Below are 20,537 nucleotides of genomic sequence, written 5' to 3' on the forward strand. Positions count from 1 at the left end.
ACAGAGAGACACACAGACAGAGACACAGACAGAGACACACAGACACAGAGACACACACAGACAGAGAGACACACAGACAGACACACACAGACAGAGACACAGACAGAGAGACACAGACAGAGAGACACACAGACAGACACACACAGCCAGAGAGACACACAGACAGAGACACACATACAGAGACACACAGACAGAGACACACACAGACAGAGAGACACAGACAGAGAGACACACAGACAGAGACACACAGACAGAGAGACACAGACAGAGAGACACACAGACAGAGACACACAGACAGAGACACACAGACAGAGACACACACAGACAGAGAGACACACAGACAGAGACACGCAGACAGAGACACACAGACAGAGAGACACAGACAAACAGACAGACAGAGACACACAGACAGAGAGACACAGACAGAGACACAGACAGAGAGACACACAGACAGAGAGACACGCATACAGAGAGACACAGACAGAGACACAGACAGAGAGACACACAGACAGAGACACACAGACAGAGACACAGACAGAGAGACACACAGACAGAGACACACACAGACAGAGAGACACACAGACAGAGACACACAGAGACAGAGAAACAAACAGACAGACAGAGACACACAGACAGAGACACACACAGACAGATACACACAGACAGAGACACACACAGACAGAGACACACAGATAGACACACAGAGACACACAGACAGAGACACACAGAGAGACACACAGACAGAGACACAGACAGAGACACACAGAGAGACACACAGAGAGACACACAGAGACACACAGACAGAGACACACAGAGAGACACACAAACAGAGAGACACAGACAGAGACACAGACAGAGACACACACAGACAGAAACACAGACAAAGAGACACACAGACAGAGAGACACAAAGACAGAGACACACAGACACACACAGAGAGACACACAGACAGAGACACACAGACAGAGACACAGACAGAGAGACACAGACAGAGAGACACACAGACAGACACACACAGACAGAGACACAGACAGAGAGACACACAGACAGAGAGACACACAGACAGAGACACACACAGACAGAGACACACAGACAGAGAGACACAGACAGAGACACACACAGACAGAGACACACAGACAGAGACACACAGACAGAGACACACACAGACAGAGAGACACACAGACAGAGACACACAGACAGAGACACACAGACAGAGAGACACAGACAAACACACAGACAGAGACACACACAGACAGAGAGACACAGACAGAGACACACAGACAGAAAGACACACAGACAGATAGACACACAGACAGAGACACACAGACAGAAAGACACACAGACAGACACGCACAGACAGAGAGACACAGACAGAGACACACAGACAGAGAAACACGCAGACAGAGACACACAGACAGAGAGACACACAGACAGAGAGACACACAGACAGAGACACACATACATAGAGACACACAGACAGAGACACACAGACAGAGACACAGTCAGAGAGACACACAGACAGAGACACACAGACAGAGAGACACAGACAGAGAGACACACAGACAGAGACACAGACAGAAAGACACACAGACAGAGAGACGCACAGACAGAGACACACACAGACAGAGACACACAGACGGAGAGATACAGACAGAGAGACACACAGACAGAGAGACACAGACAGAGACACACAGACAGTGAGACACAGACAGAGACACACAGACAGAGAGACACACAGACAGAGACACGCAGACAGAGAGACACAGACAGAGAGACACAGACAGAGAGACACAGACAGAGACACACAGACAGAGAAACACGCAGACAGAGACACACAGAGACACACAGACAGAGAGACACACAGACAGAGAGACACAGACAGAGAGACACAGACAGAGACACACACAGACAGAATGTTACCCACGACGTGACATCGCGTGCGAGCCGGAGCGTGGCCAGGGACACCCCGCGTCTCCCTTGCGGCTCGTCTGTTCACGACGTTGGACGTCACGTGTGTGTTCTCCAGCTCACTCAAAGACAGACAGACAAAGATCTCCCGTGTAGCCTTTAACAGAATTTTGAAGGCTACACAGAAGTGGGGTGACCAGCACCACGCCCGGCCACCTTTGTGTCCCCATCGCACCCACACACATAAAGCATTAATCCCCCGTAAAGCCTTGACAGACGGGTGGGGCGAGTGCTGTTAGCCAGCTCCTATGAAGGTCGGCACGGCGCACGAGGTGGCCCGACCGCCTTTGTCTCCAGAGTGGCACCAGGTACTCATTTGCGCCTTAGCAAACTTCGAGGAGGCCCTGGACCGGTTCATATAAACGTCACTGGTGTTGGCCGTGAGCGGGATTTGAACTCGGCAAACACACACACCACACACACTCACACCACACACACCACACACACTACACACAATACACCACACACACCACACTCACACCACACCACACACACTACACACACCACACTCACACCACACACACACACACCGCACACGTAAATGTGCCTGAGTCTGAGGCCCAGCCCAGGGTCTTCTCGCTGCGAGGCGGCACGGAGCGTCACCCCCCCCCCCCCCCCATTGCTGCCCTCGCGATTCAGATTCATAACGAGCACAAGTTTTACTTCATTCTCAGAAAGAGATCATGCATTATCTCTGTCTCTGAATCATTCACTCTCATAAAGAGAGCGTGAATTATCTCTCTCTGAATCATTCACTCTCAGATATAGAAAGATTGAAGTTTCTTTCCGAATCATTCGCTATCAGAAAGAGAAAATGAATTGTCTCTCTCTGAATCATTCGCTTTCAGAAAGGGAGTGAATGATTCAGTGAGCAATCATTACTCAGAGAGAAATTGATTCAGAGAGGGAATGATTCAGAGAGAGAATGATTCAGAGATTTATAATTATTTAGAGAGAGAATGATTCAGAGATAGAGAAGTATTCAGAGACAGAGAATGATTCAGAGACAGATAATGATGCAGAGAGAGAATGATTCAGAGATAAAGAATGACTCAGATATGGATAATGGTTCTGAGAGAATGATTCAGAGATTTATAATTAATCAGAGAGAGAATGATTCAGAGATAGATAATTATTCAGAGACAGAGAATGATTCAGAGAGAGAATGATTCAGAAATAAAGAATGATTCAGAGAGGGAGAACGGTTCTGAGAGAGAATGCTTCAGTGGGAGATAAGTATTCAGAGAGAGCGAGAGAATGATTCAGAGAGAGAATGATTCAGAGAGAGAGAGAGAGCATGATTCAGAGAGAGAGAATGGTTCAGAGAGAGCGAGAGAGAGAGAGCGAGAGAATGATTTCGCGGCATGGGAAACCACAGCTGAGCTGGAAGGCCGCCATAAGCGGAGCGCGACCAACAAATGCCCAAGCTCTGTGGTCCTGTACATACTGGGGCTGTCTGCCAACATTCCTCGACCACCTAGTCGACGATACACGTGGGAGGGAGGAGTGTCCGGAGAAAACCCCACTCGTGCCAAGGGGAGGGGCTAACACTCGATTATTGGACAGCGTATCTCGGTACGTGTCCGTGTGAGTCTCCAGCTGAGTTTCTGGGTGAGTGTCCGTGTCAGTCACGGGGTGAGTCTGTGAGCGAGTCTAAAGGTGAGACTCTGAGTGAGTCCCTTGAGTGAGCCACGGGGTGTGTCTCGTGGTGAGTCTCGTGGTGAGTCTCGGGATGAACTATGGGCGAGTCTCGTCAGGGTGAGTACTTGGGTGAATCTCGTTCAAGTGAGTCTCGTGAGGATGAGGTGTCCTGTCGGAGTGAGTCTCGGGGTGAGTCTCAGGGTGATTGTCAAGGTGAGTCTCGGGGTGAGCGAGTCGCGACTCACCGCGTCACCCCGCGCTCTCGGAGCGGGAGAAGTCGATGGTGGCGTAACCGTTTGAGTCGACGCTGCTCACGCTGCCCCTGCTGCCCGCCGAGCCCTCCTCGCCCCGCAGGTCCAGCGCGATGTAGTTCAGCCCGCTCTCCAGCTGCTGCTGCTGATGCTGCTGCTGATGATGCTGCTGATGCAAAGAGTGAGACCCGGCGGCTTCTCGCACCGGACCCGCGCTGTGGTGTCCTCCGGCCGCGCCGGGCCGTTGCGGGGTTGCGGCGGACGACAAGGCCACTGCCACCCGGGCCACGCCACCGCGTGGCCGTTCCTCCTCGTCCGTCGTGGCCGCGGTCCCGGGCCGCGTCGCGCCGTGCTGCGCGGCTGCTGGTGGCACCACGCTGAACGCGCTCTGCCGGCGCGGCGCCGCTGGTGGAGGAGGAGGGGGAGGAGGTGGTGGTGGTGCGGCGGTGGCCCCGGTCGTGGCCGGGATGACCACCGCGCCAGACCCGGCCGCGTACGGCTGGAAGGCCAAGCCGATCCTTGGCGGCACGCAGGGTTTCAGTGCCGCATATCCGGGCCTCACTCCTGCGTGCGACTGATGCTGCTGCTGAGGGTGCTGATGATGATGCTCCTGTTGGTGATATTGTTGATGTTGTTGCTGCTGTGGGAGAGGGAGTGGCTTATGCTGCTGCTCCTGCAGCAGCTGATAGTGGTGGATGTGGTTGTGGTTCCCGTGGTGGTGATGCTGGAGGTTGTAGCTGCCGTGAGGAGCCCTGTACGAGGCGGTGGGGGCTGAGTACCCCCCAGTCGCGTCTCTCCTCCTCCTCCCCGCCGCCTCCTCCTCCTCCTCGCTCGCCTCCCCGCGGCGCGACATCTCCGTGTAGTCCCCCCCCACGGGGGCGCCGCGCCCAGCCGAGGCGGCGTCCCACGGACCCGGGTGGGCTGCGGGACGGGGGCCCGCCGGGACGGACGCGGGTGGCCCCCCGGCACGCGCCGCCGCCGCCACACTCACGTATTCGTTCGCGCTCCTCCTCCGACGATCGCCGCGTGTCTGGGCGGCCGCGGCCGAGGCGGCGGCGGCGCCTCCCGACGACAGCGCCAGGTACGGGGGGCCGCGGTGCGCTGCGCGGCAACCGTCCGGGCCCTTGCCCTGCTGCGGCCCTGCCGCGTGCTGCGGGGGGCGCCAAGCGGACGACGATGAGACGGGCTGGGAGGCCGCCTTCGCCGCCGCGGCGCAGTCGATGTGCACGTACTCCCCGGGGCTCCTGGGCTCAGGGGGAGCTCCCTGCCACCGGCCCTGTGCATCCCTCATGGTGACCCCCTCCGCCGCCGCTCCCCCGACCCGCCTCGGGGCCCCGCTCATGCGCGCGCCGCCTTCCCTCCCGGGGTCACTGCTCGATGCGTCCTCGCGGGGCCGGGAGAGCGCGGCGGGCCTGCTCGTGGGGGTCGGAGTGGCGTCCCTCGCCTCCCGGATGACCTCCCCGAGTGGCCGAGTGGCCGCCGCCCTCTCCGCCAGCCTGCTACTCTGCTGCCCCACGGGCCGGAAGGACCGGGGCAACGAGTAGAAGCTGCTGCTGCTGCTGCTGCCAGCAGCACCGCCACCACCACCAGCACCACCCGCGCCTTCCCCATCCCGCATGGGGCTGAAGTAGCAGCCCTCTGGGACAGCCGCTGTGTCCGCCACGATGGCCGGGTTGGCGGGTGACGTGGCCATGTTCATGTAGTCGCCTGCTCCCGGCGGGCCTGCCCGCGCCTCCACGCTTCTCTCACACGCCGCCTTCGCGCCGACGCCATCGCCACTACCGACGATGCCGCCGCCGCTACCGCTGGCCACGCTGGGCCTGGGCCACGTCTTGATGGACCCGGCCGCTTGGCCCTCGCCCGCGCCCGGTGACATCACCATGTAGCCGCTAGCAGCGTCCTGGGGCTGCGCGTCGCAGAGGCCGTCTTGGCCTCGCTGCCACGGCTGCTTCTGCTGCTGTTGGTGATGGTGGTGATGGTGCCGCTGCCGCTGCTGATGTTGTATCAGCGATCCTCTTGCCGCTGCCGAGGTGGTGGTGGCGGCGGCTGCGGTTATGTTACCGTCTCGGGCACCCGTGGCCACCATGGGCACGTAGTCCGCATCGCCGCCGCTCCTGCACCTTCCCGCGACGGAGGCGGTGACGCCGGGCAGCATGGGCATGTAGCCGTCATCCCCGCTATGCACCAGCCTGGACTGCACGTCTCCTCCTCCACCCGCATCGTCGTCCTCCTCATCATCGCCACCGCCCCCGTCGTCATCGTCATAATCATCATCGTGGTCGCCATGGTGCGGGTCGCGAGTGTGCGGGCAACACGGAGGCGCAGCGGCCTCACGGCCCGGCGCGTGCGGCTGCTGATGATGCTGCTGGAGGTGCTGTTGATGATGCTGCTGCTGGAGGTGCTGCTGATGATGCTGATGGTGGTGTTGGTAAGACAGCGCTCCCATGACCGCATACTCTTCCTGCGAGGCTGTCTTCTCCTGCTCCCGCTGCTGGAGACAGGGCCCGAGCGCGGCCGGTGGCATCGCGGGCCCCGCGGACGCCGACGCGCACGAGTATGTTCGCTTACGCACGACCCCCTTCTCCGCCGAGGCCAGGGCCGCCGCAACCGCGGCCGCCGCCGACGATTGCGACGAAGACGAGGCTGGGGGGAAACCGGGGGAGGTGGACGAGGTGGTGGACGCGGTGGTGGCTGCGTCCGGGGCGTCCTGCCCGCGGGGCGCGGCCCTGTAGACGCGAGCACGGCCCATCTGCATGTAGGCGTAGGGGCCTCCCCTCGCCGCCGCCGCCGCGGCCGCCGCGGCCGCCTCCTCCTCCTCCTCGCGGATGGCGCACGGGGTCGGGCTGGGCGAGTCGGGGGTCGCGGACCCCCGTGGCTCGCAGGGGCTGGAGCCGTACTCGTCCGAGGACACGAAGCCCCCGTCGCTCAGGGAGCCAAGCGACATGGAGGCGCTCGAGGGGCGAGAGCCGCGGGCCAGCGCCGCGGCCCCGCAGCTTCCCGCGCCGACTGCCGCGTGTCCGGCCGCGCCGCCAACGCCGCCGCCGCCGGCCCCGCCGCCCCCCGTGCTGCCCAGGCTGCCCACGCAGCACGGGGCGTCCACGGAGCCGCGGCCGCTGCTGGAGGAGACGCTCACGGGGCTCGTGATGAGAGACGATGCCGAGAAGAGCAGCAGGGACGAGGGGGAGCAGCCACCCGCGGGGGGGGATCGCGCGATGGGCGCCGACACGGAGCGCCCGGGCAGCAGCGTGGCCGCCGCGTGGTGCAGCTGCTGCTGCTGTTGGTGGTGGTGGAGATGTCCTTGCTGCTGCTGCATGCGAGACTGATGCCGCTGGTACGATGCGATTACCTGCCCATGCTGCTGCTGCTGCTGGTGGTGCTGGTGGTGCTGGTGGTGCTGCTGCTGCCGGCGCCCCGCGCACACCAGCTGAGAGGACTGCAGCCGGCCCTCGGCGTCCTCCCCCTGCAGGAGGAGGAGGCGCGCCGAGATGGCGTCCGCAGACTCGGAGCGCGGCGCGCCCGGAGCTCCGTCCCCCTCGCTGCTCGCGCGGTTCCGCAGCTGCGAGGCGCAGAAGCCGCTCCCCTGCGGGGTGACGCCGCCGCCGCTCACAGGGGACGCTCCGGCCACGCTCTCGGCCCGCGAGCGCCGGTTGAGGCCCGTCTGGCTCGGTGGGGGCTGGTAGCGCTGTTGGCGCCGGTGGGGGCCTCCTCCGGCAGCGCCGGCCGCGCCGCCCGCGCCGCCGCTCGTCTGGCTCTTGCTCCGAGGTCGGAACTCCTCGCTCATGGCACGCATCGCCTCCAGGATGGTCTCGTGCATGTTCTGTGCCACCACGCAGTCCTCCACCTGCATCCAGAACTCCCCGGGCCCCGTGACGGCCGAGCGGCCCACCTCGATGAAGAAGAAGCTCTCCGAGTGGCCGCACCGTCGGATGTTCATGAGCTGCAGGTTCACGGCCGCCGCGTCCGCGTTGAGCTTCACGAAGCTGATGGTTCGCGTGCCCAGGCAGAGGCGGAACACGCCCGTCAGGTTCCTCGTCTGCCCCAGCCCCTTGGGCTTGAGGTTCACCTGCCACACCTCCTTGAACACGGGGGTGGCCGGCATCGTTCCGTAGCTGCCGCCCGCGCACCCCGCGGGCCCAGCGTCTTCGCCGCTGTCGCCGCCGCCGCCTCCTCCGCCCGCATCGCTGGCCGCGCCGAAAATCCCTCCTCCTGCTCCTCCTCCACCGGCCGCCGCGCCGCATCCTCCTCCTCCCCCCGCTGCTCCGTGCGGCGCCCTGCAGCATTCGTCGTGCAGCTCGGTGAGCGCCGCGTACCACTCGGCCTGCTGCTCCTCGCTGTCGGCGGCCATGGCCAGACACTCGTCCTTGGCGTAGAGCGTGAGCAGGTGCTTGTGCTTGGCGTCGGCGCGGCGGATGATGCCGAGGCAGGCGGCGAGGCTGACCGAGCGCCGCGGGGGCGCCGCGCCGCCGCGGAACTTCTTCTCGCTGTCGTAGTACTCGAGCCGGGCCGGGCCGCCCGCGTCACTGGCTCCGCGCAGCACGAAGAAGCGGCGGTGCGAGCTCTTGTGCTTGCGCAGATAGCCGCATTTGCGCACGTCCTCATGACCGCCACTGCACTCCCTGCTACCACTGCTGCCTGTCGCCTGCTGCTGCTGCGGAGGCTGCTGCTGCGGCTGCTGCTGCTGCTCCATGCCTGCCCGGCCGAGCGCCGCATGCATGCGGAGCCGCTCACGCCCGCTGCGCGGTCATGGTCGCCCGAGTCTCGGTGCGGTTGTTTTTTTTTACGCTGTCGATGCCGCCGCTGCTGTTGTTGTTGTTGATGGTGGGATCGCGGTTGTCAGCGTCTGCACAGGCGTCGTCATCGTCATCAGCGTCATCCCGGTCTTCATCATCGTCGTTATCATCATCATAGGCATCATCATCATCATCAACCGTGGGGATCACATGGGCGCGCGCGTCGCGCGCACGCGCGCGCCGGCCGCCGGGTCCTGTCGATACCCACAGACTCACCAGCACGCTCACCAGCAGGCTCGCCGACACACACTGAGCCACGTCGATCTATTTCATTAAAAACATACAATGACTCAATAAATAAAGAATATACACAATCCGCAACGAGCCCTCGAGCCCCGGCTCCTGCACGCAGTATTTATGCGCAATCCCTGCAATGCTTCTTCTTCTGCTGCCGCTGCTGCTGCCGTCGTTGTTGTTAACGGGAAGAATAAACGTGCCCCCGCCGAATCCTCACGCCGCTCCTCGGGGGAGGCGGTGGTGGGGGGCGGCTCGGGGCTGGGATGAGACGTGCGGAGAGGCGCCTGCACCGAGAGGGAGACGACGACGCCGCCGCCGCTGCTGCTGAACGCGGCGAGCAGCAGCAGCAGCACCCCCACCCCCAGATCTGTGATGTTGGGTGGGGGTCGTGGGGGTGGGGGTAGGATTGGGGGTGGGGGGGATAGGAATGGGGGAGGGGTGGGGGTGGAGGAGGTCTGCATGCAATGTGGGTGGCTACGCGCGTGTGTGTGCGTGGCAGTGTGTGTGTTTGACAGTGTGTGATTGTGTCTGTGTGTGTGTACATCTTTGCAGGGTGAGTGTTGTTGGTGCCACATAGCTCGCGTAGTGGTGTCAGTGTGTACACGTGTATGTGTGTTTACATGTGTGCATGTGTATGCATGTGTATGTGTCCGTGTGTACACGTGTTAGTATGCGCGTGTGTATTATATACATGTGTACGTGTATGTGTATGTATACGTTTCTGTATACGTGCACGTATATGGGTATGTGTGTGCAAGCGTGTCATGCATGTGCATGTGTACACGTATGTTGCACGCGCATGTCTGTACACATGGGGAGCGGTCGTGCAACGGTTAGCGCGCTAGGCTACGAATCCGGTGACCCGAGTCCGATCCCAGCTCATGGCCAACAACAGTGACGATTATCTGAGCCGGTCCTGGGCCTCAAATGAGGGAGACAAAGGCGGCCGGGCGTGGTGTTGGCCACCAACCCTCTCGTGTGCCGTGCCGACCTACATAGATGCTCGCTAACAGCACTTGCCACAAAAGTCTGCGTAGGCTATACGGAGGATATTTGTATGTGTGTGTGAGAGCGTGTGCCGGCCACCTCATTGCGTAAGAGAGCTAGCCTCTAACGTGCACGCGATTGCTTGCGTCACGCGTGCGTGAGTGCGTGCGTGGGCACGAACACACTCGCGTCTGGGAGACGTGGGAGGGCGGCAGACGAGAGAAGCGACCATTCCGTGCAGGGAAAGGGGGAGGGAGGAATGGAAGGAAAGAGAGGGGGAGAGGGAGAACGAGGGAGAGAGAGGGAGAAATTGAAGGGGAGATGGAGGGAGGGAGAGAGATTGAGAGAGGAGGGTAACATGAGCAGGAATGTCCAGTCCATCTCATCATCATCATCGCGAGCATCATCATCGTGAGCATCATCATCATCATCACCGCGAGCATCATCAGAATCACCGCGAGCATCATCATCATCGTGAGCATCATCATCGTGAGCATCATCGTGGGCATCATCAGCATCACCGTGAGCATCATCAGCAGCATCACCGTGAGCATCATCAGCATCATCAGCAGCATCGTGAGAATCATCAGCAGCATCATCAGCAGCATCGTGAGTATCATCAGCATAATCGTGGGCAACATCATCATCAGCTGCATCTATCGTGGGCAACATCATCATCAGCTGCATCTATCGTGGGCGCCTTCCGTGTAACCGCACGCACGTGGAGGAGGCGATCTGCGCTCGCGACTCGGCGGCCCTGGGTTCAACCACGCCCACGCGGCTGATCGTTGTTTCCGATTGTTGTGGCAGATTGTTGTTGCTGATTGATGTTGTTGTGGTTATGTAATTCCGACGTCGAATGCACGGCTCTTGCCCCACGCGTGACTCCGCGCTGCTGCACGCAGAGCGCGCGAGCACATCCAGTGCCGTGTCTACCCACTGCTGGGTGATTGTGTGTGTGGGGGGGGGGTAGCTCGGAGTCTGCGCGTGCTGTGGCTATACGTGATTCAATAGTGCGTCTTCAGCCGTGCTCAATCCACTGCTGGATGAAGGCCTCGCCAAGCCGCCTCTGTCCCTGTGCTTCAAGCAGCGTGGGCATCGCGCCCCCTCGTGGCGAACGCGCCGCGCGATAACCATTGAGACGATACGATATCAATCATGATGTAACGATTATCGCGATATCACTGGTAAGACGATGCTACACGAATCACGTGATATGGGTATGATCGGGAATATGAACCTTTGGGGCCGTCCATAAATGACGTCACGCGGTTTTGTCCGATTTTTGACCCCCCCTCCCCCCCTCGTCACACGGCGTCACAAACCCCCCTCACACGGCGTCAGACCCCCCCCCCCCCCTCGTTACACGGCGTCACAAAAAGTCAGACCCCCCCCTCAAATATGACGTCACAAAGCTCTGCCCCCCCCCCCCCAAAACCATATTTCCATTTTTTTAATTAAATATGCTTCAAATGACTTTAAACTATTGTCATTGTAGTGCGTATTGAATGTGGCGCTGCACTCTGATATTGTAGGAGAAAGCATTTAACTAAAACTGCAGATGTTCAGAATATTATATTGAAATTCTCATATAATTATAAAATATTAAAAATAATTATTGCTATAAAAATTTACTTTAAACTTTGTAGTAGAACGAAGCAAAATGGAGAGTACAATTATGACAATCATATTCATTAATAACAATCATTCAAAAATGTTACACAATGTGTGCTTCTCCATTCTCCCATGGAGAAGCAAAATGCTCCTTCATGGAATAAATGAAAGGTGACCTTAGTAAATGTTAATAATAAAATAGTTCATAATGAAAATTAATCAAAATTAGTGTTGTTATAACAATTATATTGTTTACATTTATTTAAAGTTGCGCATTTTGATGTGACGTCACATTTCTCAAACCCCCCCTCCCCCCCCTCGTCACACATCGTCACCAATGTCTGACCCCCCTCCCCCCTAGGTGTGTGACGTCATTTATGGACGGCCCCTTATGGCAGGATCCCGGGGTACCATAAGCCCCCGCCTCTAGCATAAACTGCATTGCGACGTCATTTTATGTCTGTTGAAGGCGAACGGCGCGGCAATCTGTTCCTCTAGATTAGCTCTACACGATGCGCTAATCAAAGTTGAAAAGTTTTGCTTCTTCTGCGCATTCGTCCTCGCTGCGCTTGGACGACACGACAACAGAATGATCCGCGCCAGGCGGGTCGCGGCGCTGATGTGCGCGGTGGGACGGAGTCGCCAAAAATAAATAAATTAATTACGATTTTGCCTTCCGTTTATTCGGGACCCCGGGGTCCTGCCATAAGGTTCAATTATCACTTTGTATGCATGTTGAACTTCTTTCGCACCGTACGTATCCCACCGTGCTAATCGGAGGCGCGCGGGAAGGACAACAAACAACACAAAACACTGTTCTAAAAAGAAATGAGTTTTCAATCTAGATTTTTTTTAAATCCCATAATAACTCGAATTAATCAATTAATGTTATACGCTTGCTTTCACGACTAATATAACGAGTCAACAGTTGCTTATAGGTTACATCTAACCCACGCACAAACTTGTTTAATCTACCCTCGAGTTGTACGTGACACCTGCATCGGGTGTATCGCAGTGCTTGCGGTACGAATGACGCTTCGAAGTTAAAAAGTGGCTCCGATGCAGTCCACTCGGCATGAGCGGCCTCGCCACGGCTCTGGACGATAGCAGCAGCAGGGGCAGCAGCGGCGGGGGCAGCTACAAGAGCCGAGTCGATGCCCATCGCTACACGCACAGTGGGCCACCGCTCCCATCCTCGCAGCTCCACGTGTGTGTGTGAACGTGTGGGGGACGACATCCACCCCACCGCCCTCGCTAGGCAGGTGGGGCGCGACGTCGCACCTTCCGCTCCAACGCGTCAGTCGGCTCCCGCCGAGCCCCCGCCGACCGAGTGATCGGGCCCCCCTCGCGAGCGCCCCCTCTGAGGGACATCCTCGTACTGCTGGCTCGGAGTTCACTCCCACGCACCCACGCACACCACAGCCAACGCTACAGCAGCAGACAGCGGCACGCTCGCGCCCACGCCTGCGAGCGATTACCTCAACGAGCGTCGTTGCACCCTGCGCTATCGTTACCACAGGGGCGCGAACGCTGTCGCACCTGCGGGCGATTATCCTCACGCACGAGCAAACCACAACGAACGCTAACACGGCACACAGCGGCACGCTAGCGCCCACATCCGGCGAGCGATTACCTCAACGCGTGTTCGTGCTGCGGCTCCGCGTTCACCGTCGCAGCGCGCTTCCCCCTGCAGCCACTCCACACACACATCACAGACGCCACACCGATGCTCTGTGCTAACTTTTATTCGCGGCGTATACCCCGCACTGCCCGTAGGGAATATTCTGCGAGCAGAGCCTAGCTTACTGCTACCCAAGTCCCCAAATACTCACACGCCCTATCACGTACCTCGCGGCTGTATTTACGGCGTCGCACGGATGCTGTGAGAGTCGGAGGGAGGAGGACGAAAGATAAGTTTACCTATCACTGCCTCGGAGCCGCACTCACTGGCATCACACGGATGCTGCGAGCGGCTCGAGAAGGCAAGACGGCAGGGAGTGGGTCTTGGCAGCCCAGAGGTTGAAGACAAGAGTTTCCCTGAACGGTTCCAGCCCCAGGCTCCGCTTTTCATGCCCCCTCACTTCAAAAATCCAGGGTTACGTTATCCCGCGCGACTACTGGCGGAGCCAGTGCGGGGGGGTGGCACGTGTCCCCCCAATGATCTGATCGAAATCCCTAATTTTGATCGGATCATTGGGGTTTATTAGTAATAAATCGGCATTTTGCGACCCCCACTGACACGGTGTAGCATATTATTTCGTGTCAGGGACTCTATGAGATGATAGGACAATAGTCTGAGTCCATAATTGGCAATAAGTAACGGCAAAGCAGTTATAAGTGAATCACAGAATTGTGCGCAGTTGCGTATACAGTACACGATTTCCCTGAAGGCATACCTTCAGCGAGCGCGATGCCGATCACACACGGTTCGAATTCGACCCTGGATCGTTGGCTGCGCCGTCGCCACACACGCGTCGAATAAAAAGCAAGGGAAAAATCATTACTTACTAACAACTCCTATAATTTTTAATTGCTGGAGGGGTTGCCCCCCTTACCTAAAAATCCTGGCTCCTCCATTGCGCGCGATCAATCGTGCGCCTACCTGTGATTCTCGCTCGTTTTCCTTTCCTTACACGGAGCGCTACGATGGTTACTTCTGCGATCTACAGGGTGTTTTAAAATGATAGACCCGATTTGAAATCGCTATATCTCTGCAACCACGAACCGCCCATGAATGAAACTCTTACCACTTGAAATGGCGGGGCATAGAGTTTCAAATGATTACCGCTAGATGCCTATCCCAGTGCATAAACAGCCCCTAGCCTCAGTCATTCACAAGATGGCGACCCCGCAACACAAGGCGTTTTGCGTTCTGAAGTTCAGCAAGACTGAATCCGTAATTGCAGTGCAGCGTGCATTTAAACGGCGTTTTGGCATTCATCCACCAATGTCAAAGAGCATTCGTCGTTGGTACCGACAATTTGAAGAAACAGGCTGTTTATGTAAGGGGAAGAGCACAGGGCGACCACGCACCTCAGAAAAAAACGTGAGAAGAATTTAAGATAATTTTCTGCGTAGCCTGCACAAGTCCACTCGTCGTGCCAGCCGAGAACTTGCTATCCCTCATACGACTATTTGGCACGTGTTAAGGCGACGTTTAATCATGAGGCCATACCGGTTGTAAATGGTACAGGTTCTTTGTGCAGGAGACAAAGGAAAGCGTGTAGAATTTTGTGATGCAATGTTACAGAACATGGAGGACGACAACTTCTTACCGCGTTTGATTTTTAGTGATGAAGCAACGTTTCATCTAAATGGTAAAGTTAACCATCACAATGTGCGCATATGGGGATTAGATAATCCACACGAAACTGTAGAGCATGAGCGTAACTCCCCGAAAGTGAACGTGTTTTGTGCTGTTTCTCAAGGAAAGATTTATGGCCCTTTCTTTTTCGAGGGAAACACATTTACGGGGCAAGCGTATCTCGAAATGCTGCAGAAATGGCTCTTTCCACAACTTGATGAAGATTCCGATGACTTCATTTTTCAGCAAGACGGAGCACCGCCACATTGGCACCTGCAGGTTCGACGTTTGCTAAATGACACACTGCCTCACTGGATAGGTCGCATGGGACCCCAAGACTTGGCGCTACACTCTTGGCCCCCAAAATCCCGAGACATCACACCCTGCGACTTTTTCTTGTGAGGATACGTCAAAGACCGTGTTTTTGTGCCACCATTAGCGACTAATCTGGATGACCTCAAAAACAGAATCACGGCAGCGGTGACTTCAGTGGAAGAAGACACTTTGAGAGGCATTTGGGACGAATTCAACTATCGTCTCGATGTTGTCCATACAGCGAGTGGAGGGCACATAGAGCATTTATAAAATGGTTAGTAAAACTTGATCACTCATTAAACCATTTGTAACTTTTTGTGTAATTGTAACATGTTGCCATCGTGAAATATACTCCTTTGACATTGTGTCGATATGTTTTAAACACCCTGTATTGTCTATCCACCATACTCATTAATTTCTGACTCATCCTGTTTAATCTGGAAGGACGTCTGGCTGGCGAATACACACCCTGCTAGTGTGTATTCGGTCTGGGGCCGGGGGAGGCCATGGCACTGCGATCCCCTGACCTCATGGTCTGCTCTGCTCATTTAATATTTCACTCCAGCCCCCTCCCCGATGTCGTGCATGGCTCATTGCGGCTGGCCCGGTGAACCTATGTGCGCCCATACAATTTTAAGCCAACTCAAGGGCACCGCAATGTGACTTGTCCTGCAAGGGTCGGCCAATCTCCTGGCACCAGGAAACCGCGGGAATTTCCTCCTAGGGACCCTTTGGATGAAAACCCGTTGTGCAAGGCAATCCCCCGCCAGGACACTATGTGTGCGCGCTGCGGGTGTGTGCTCAGTGTGGGGGCCAGGGGTGAGTCGCGGCGCTTACGTAGTTGCTCCATGGCCGTGGCACCACAAACGTATTGGCACCACGTGTGTGTGAACGTATTGGCACCACGTGTACGTATATGAATGTATTGGTACCACGTGTGTATTAACGTATTGGCACCACGTGTGCGTGTATGAACGCATTGGCACCACGTGTGTGTATAGACGTATTGGCACCACGTGTGCGTATATGAATGTGTAATGGGTTCCGGAGACGCTTCTCTTAGGTAACTTCTTTATTACGGCACACCACTCCAACAGTACTGACACTGCCTAGGGACACAGCTTACTTCTAGCGTGCCTGACGCTGGCTACGCTCTCGGGTCCTCCGGCTATGATTACCCTAGGGGAGGCTACATGACCCGACCCAGCCAAGGTGCGAGTCTCGACTCTGGCTTCATCGGACCTCGCCCTTACAAGGGCGAAGGGCCGGGAGTCCCAGAGTCCCACCACTGGCCCGCACAGCACACCGGCCATTACAAGGACAACGGGGTGAGGGGGTCCAGTGTCCTAAGCTGGCTGATCTTGGGTCTTCAGCTGCGACTGGTCCCGATCGGCTGGGGAGCGGCCCTTTTATCCCCCTTGCCCATCGAGGGGTGGGGTTGCGTGAGATCGTAGATCCCCCACAGCCCCCCGTTGGTGGCGCCGAGGGGCTCAGCTGTCTGGGATCCTGAGGCCTCGGCACCGAGGGCTTAGCTGCCTAGGATCCTGAGCCCCCAGCAGCTCCCCCCCTCTTGGGCTGGCACAGTGGCCCCTCCCCTGGGGGTCCGAGGTCCCCCTGCAGGTGGGCCCTGTCCACCACTGCCGGTAAGTGTGGCCCATCTACGGCACTACAAATGTATTGGCACCACGCGTGTGTATTAACGTATTGGCACCACGTGTGCATGTATGAACGCATTGGCACCACATGTGTGTATAGACGTATTGGCACAACATGTGTAGGTATTAACTTATTGGCGGTACACCGGTGGTGCACGGTATAAACAAAAAAACCACCAATATTTTGCAATCATGATTTGAAGTTTTCGTGACTGCAGGAATCCATATTCTTTGGTTATTTCGGTGAAGTCACGTAGGTAGAAAAATAAATAATAAATCACGACGTTTCGGTTGCAACACAAGCAATCGTCATCAGGTAAAAAGATACAGCAGTAGAACTACTGAACAAGAAAGGGCTGTTGCAACAAGAGGTTATGTATAGGTTTGAGGTGTGTGTCACCCAAGGGTAAGTAGGCGGGGTCAGAGATGGAAAGAAGTTCCGTCGCCGTATGCACGCACAACAGCTGCGTTAAAGGGAGAAATTGTCATGTCAATGTAGACGAGTTTAATGGGAAGATAGCATGTCTTCGAATCTAGTTTAAGTTTTATCTGCGGTAGCAGTTACATCGGGGAAACGAAACGACATGTCTAGGACCGTGTTCTCGAACACAAGGCAGATTTGAAACACGGCAGAACCAATACCTCTGCCGTGGCTGATCACTGTTTTAACGCGGTCGGTTCACACAATATTGTTTTTTTCCGAGACCAAGGTACTCGGCAAACCTTTGGGCTACCATCAAAAATTTGTCCATGAAGCCATCCAGATAGGAAACACAGACACAATTTCAACCGAGAAGATGGGTACAAACTGAGCAATCATTGGAAGGATGTTATTAACCAGGTAAGTCATAACTTGCTGTGATGTTTCCATCCTTCCTGCCGTTGTTTAGCAGTTATTTCCGACTCTCTGAATTACATGACCTTGTTAAATGTATTTATATTAACAGACGAAGGTCTCACTAACATAGCCACTGCTGTTCCCTTTTGCCTCGATGTAACGGTAGCTTTCGCTGTTCAATAGGCTATATGTCTCACTGGCACGGCCACGTTACGGTAGTTCTCTTCCGTTGATACGCTGGCCTCTCACTGTGCAGCAACTAATGCCGCAGCTTGTGTTGTCCACGAGGTGGCGCTATGCCCGGTCCTCTGGCACAGACATACAATCTTCCCATTAAACTCGTCTACATTGACATGCCAATATCTCCCCATTTACGCAGCTGCTGTACGTGCGTGTGACGACGGGGCTTATTTCCATCTCTGACCCCTCCTACTTGCCCTTGGGTGACACCCACCTCAAACCTATATATGACCTCTTGTTGCAACAGCCCTGTCTTGTTCAGCAGTTCTACTGCTGTATCTTTCTACCTAATGATGATTGCTTGTGTTGTGATTGAAACGTCGTGATTTATTATTTATTTTTGTTTCTACCTACGTGACATTACCGAAAGAACCAAAGAGTAACCAAAGAGTAATATTTTGCAACTATTATTTATTTTCCCGCAATTCGCAACTCCGGTCAGAAAATCTTGCAGGGGGGGGGGAGGGTGGTGGTGCTGGGTGGTGGGTTGGTGGGTGGTGGCAGTGGTGGATGGTGGTGTGGGGTAGTGGTGGTGGGTGCTAGTGGTGGTGTGTGGTGGTTGGTGGTGGGTGCTTGGTGGTGGGTTGTGGGTAGTGGTGGGTTGTGGTGGTGGTAGTGGGTGGTGGTGGTAGTGGGTGGTGGGTGGTGTTGGTGGTAGTGGGTGGTGGTGGGTTGTGGTGGTGGATGGTGGGTGTTGGTGGTGGTGGTGGGTTGTGGTGGTGGGTGTTGGGTGGTGGTGGGTGGTGGTCGGTGGTGGGTGGTGGTGGTGGGTGGTGGTGGGTGGCAGTGGTGGGTGGTGGTGGGTAGTAGTAGGGTGGTAGTGGTGGTGGGTGGTGGTTGGTGGTGGGTTGTGGTGGTGGGTGGTGTGGGTTGTGTTGGTGGTGGGTGGTGGTCGGTAGTGGGGGGTGGCAGTGGTGGGTGGTGGTGGGTGGTAGTAGGTGGTAGTGGTGGTGGGTGGTAGTTGGTGGTGGGTTGTGGTGGTGGGTAGTGGGTGGTGTTGATGGTGGTGGTAGGTAGTGGGTGGTGGTGGGTTGTGATGGTGGTAGTGGGTGATGGTGGTAGTGGGTGGTGGTGGTAGTGGGTGGTGTTGGTGGTAGTGGGTGGTGGTGGGTTGTGGTGGTGGATGGTGGGTGTTGGTGGTGGAGGCGGTGGTGGGTTGTGGTGGTGGGTGTTGGGTGGTGGGTGGTGGTCGGTGGTAGGTGGTGTTGGGTGGTGGTGGGTAGTGTTGGTGGTGGGTGGTGGCAGTGGGTGGTGGTAGTCGGTGGTGGTTGGTGGTCGGTGGTGGGTGTTGGTGGGTGGTGTTTGGTGGTGTTGGTGGGTGGTGGAGGTGGTGGGTGGCAGTGGTGGGTGGTGGAGGTAGTGGGTGGCAGTCGGTGGTAGTGGTGGTGGGTGATGGTAGATTGTGGTGGGTGATGGTGGGTGGTCGGTGGTGGGTGGTGGTAGTGGGTAGTGGTAGTGGGTGGTCGGTGGTGTTGGTAGGGTGGCAGTGGTGTTGGTGGGTGGTGGGTGGCAGTGGTGGTTGGTGGTAGTGGTGGGTGGTGGTGGTTGGTGTTGGTGGCTGGTTGGTTTTGGTGGTGGGTGGTGTTGGTGGGTGGTGGTGGAGGTGGTGGGTGGCAGTGGTGGTTTGTGGTAGTGGGTGGTGAGTGTTGGTGGTGGGTGTTGGTGGTAGTTGGTAGTGGGTAGTGGTGGTGGTGGTAGTGGGTGGTGGTGGTAGTGGGTGGTGTTGTTGGTGGGTGGTGTCTGGTGGTGGGTGGTGTTGGTGGATGATGGTGGTGGTTGGGTGGGGTGGTGGGTAGTGGTAGTGCATCAGAATCGGTTTTCGTGATGTCGAAGCGGTAGGAAGATGGAACTTCATGAGCGGCTGAACATGAAGCTTTGCTGTCTGTTGCCGTGCAGCAGCACCCAGCCTGATGACGATCGGCTGCCTCCGTGTTCCAAAGGCAACATTTGACTCCTCGTGCCGTAGACTTGGTCGGACGGTTCCTCAATTCATTATTTCTTGGCGGACAGTGTCATCCAAATATGACGACTCGTGGTGGTGTCATCGCCACGCGTTCAAATAGGAAAGCGGCTGCTGAAGTGAACGTGCAACTTCTCATGGAGTCCCTGCAGCTCGCTTAAGGGGGCAACGGCGACATCGTGAGACTGTTTTACGAGGACCGTCACTGTGTCGTTATGCCGCACCGGTGGAATACCGCTAATCAGTCCATAACATTTTTTACTTATTTCGCACCGTACGCAGCCAAACCGTGATAATCGGTGCAGCCTCCCGGGAGGATGATGCAGCAGCAGTCCCTTCACAGTGCAGGGCGATGTCGCTGATGCTGCTGCTTCTGTGCCCGATCCCAATCGAGTAATTTTCCATCGGTCAACTTTTTTAGAATTTGGCAAAATGTGGCTCGCGCCGGCAAGCAATGGGCACAATCCCTCTGGTGCGTGCCGACGCCACGGGATCTTTAACGTCCACTGAGAGTGAAGCTGACGGCGCTGCGCTGTTGCACATGTCGTGGGTTTCACGGGTACTGGAGACGTTGTCTTTCGAGGCAACACGGTTTATTATCAACTTTAAAAATACTCCCCTTAACTCCCACTATCTAGGAAGGTACAGCCTCCGGGCTAGCGTGCCCTCACACTGGGTTAACCTGGCTCTCAGCCCTCCGCCTATCTGTACTCAACTGACCCGACCCAGCCAAGGTA

The 20,537-nt window shown here is 56.7% G+C and overlaps 2 protein-coding genes across 2 annotated transcripts in view; one reads left to right on the plus strand and one right to left on the minus strand.

Annotated features, from left to right (window-relative positions):
• LOC144948816 (uncharacterized) overlaps positions 1-9,228 on the minus strand; it is a 28,275-nt gene extending 19,047 nt beyond the window's left edge. The window contains exons 1-2 of the mRNA XM_078878468.1: positions 6,310-9,228; positions 3,855-6,114 (exon numbers count right to left, since the gene is read on the minus strand). Coding sequence (XP_078734594.1) covers positions 3,859-6,114; positions 6,310-8,574 — 4,521 coding nt within the window. The 5' untranslated portion in view covers positions 8,575-9,228 and the 3' untranslated portion in view covers positions 3,855-3,858. The remainder of the gene's footprint in view (positions 1-3,854; positions 6,115-6,309) is intronic.
• A 987-nt stretch (positions 9,229-10,215) lies between these two features.
• The window catches only part of RHBDD1 (rhomboid domain containing 1), a 28,232-nt gene continuing 17,910 nt past the window's right edge, over positions 10,216-20,537 (plus strand). Inside the window, exon 1 of the mRNA XM_078878503.1 lies at positions 10,216-10,227. The gene's annotated coding sequence lies outside the window, so the exon portion shown is untranslated. The remainder of the gene's footprint in view (positions 10,228-20,537) is intronic.

Source organism: Lampetra fluviatilis, chromosome 51, assembly GCF_964198595.1.
Source record: "Lampetra fluviatilis chromosome 51, kcLamFluv1.1, whole genome shotgun sequence".
NCBI classification, from domain to species: domain Eukaryota; kingdom Metazoa; phylum Chordata; class Hyperoartia; order Petromyzontiformes; family Petromyzontidae; genus Lampetra; species Lampetra fluviatilis.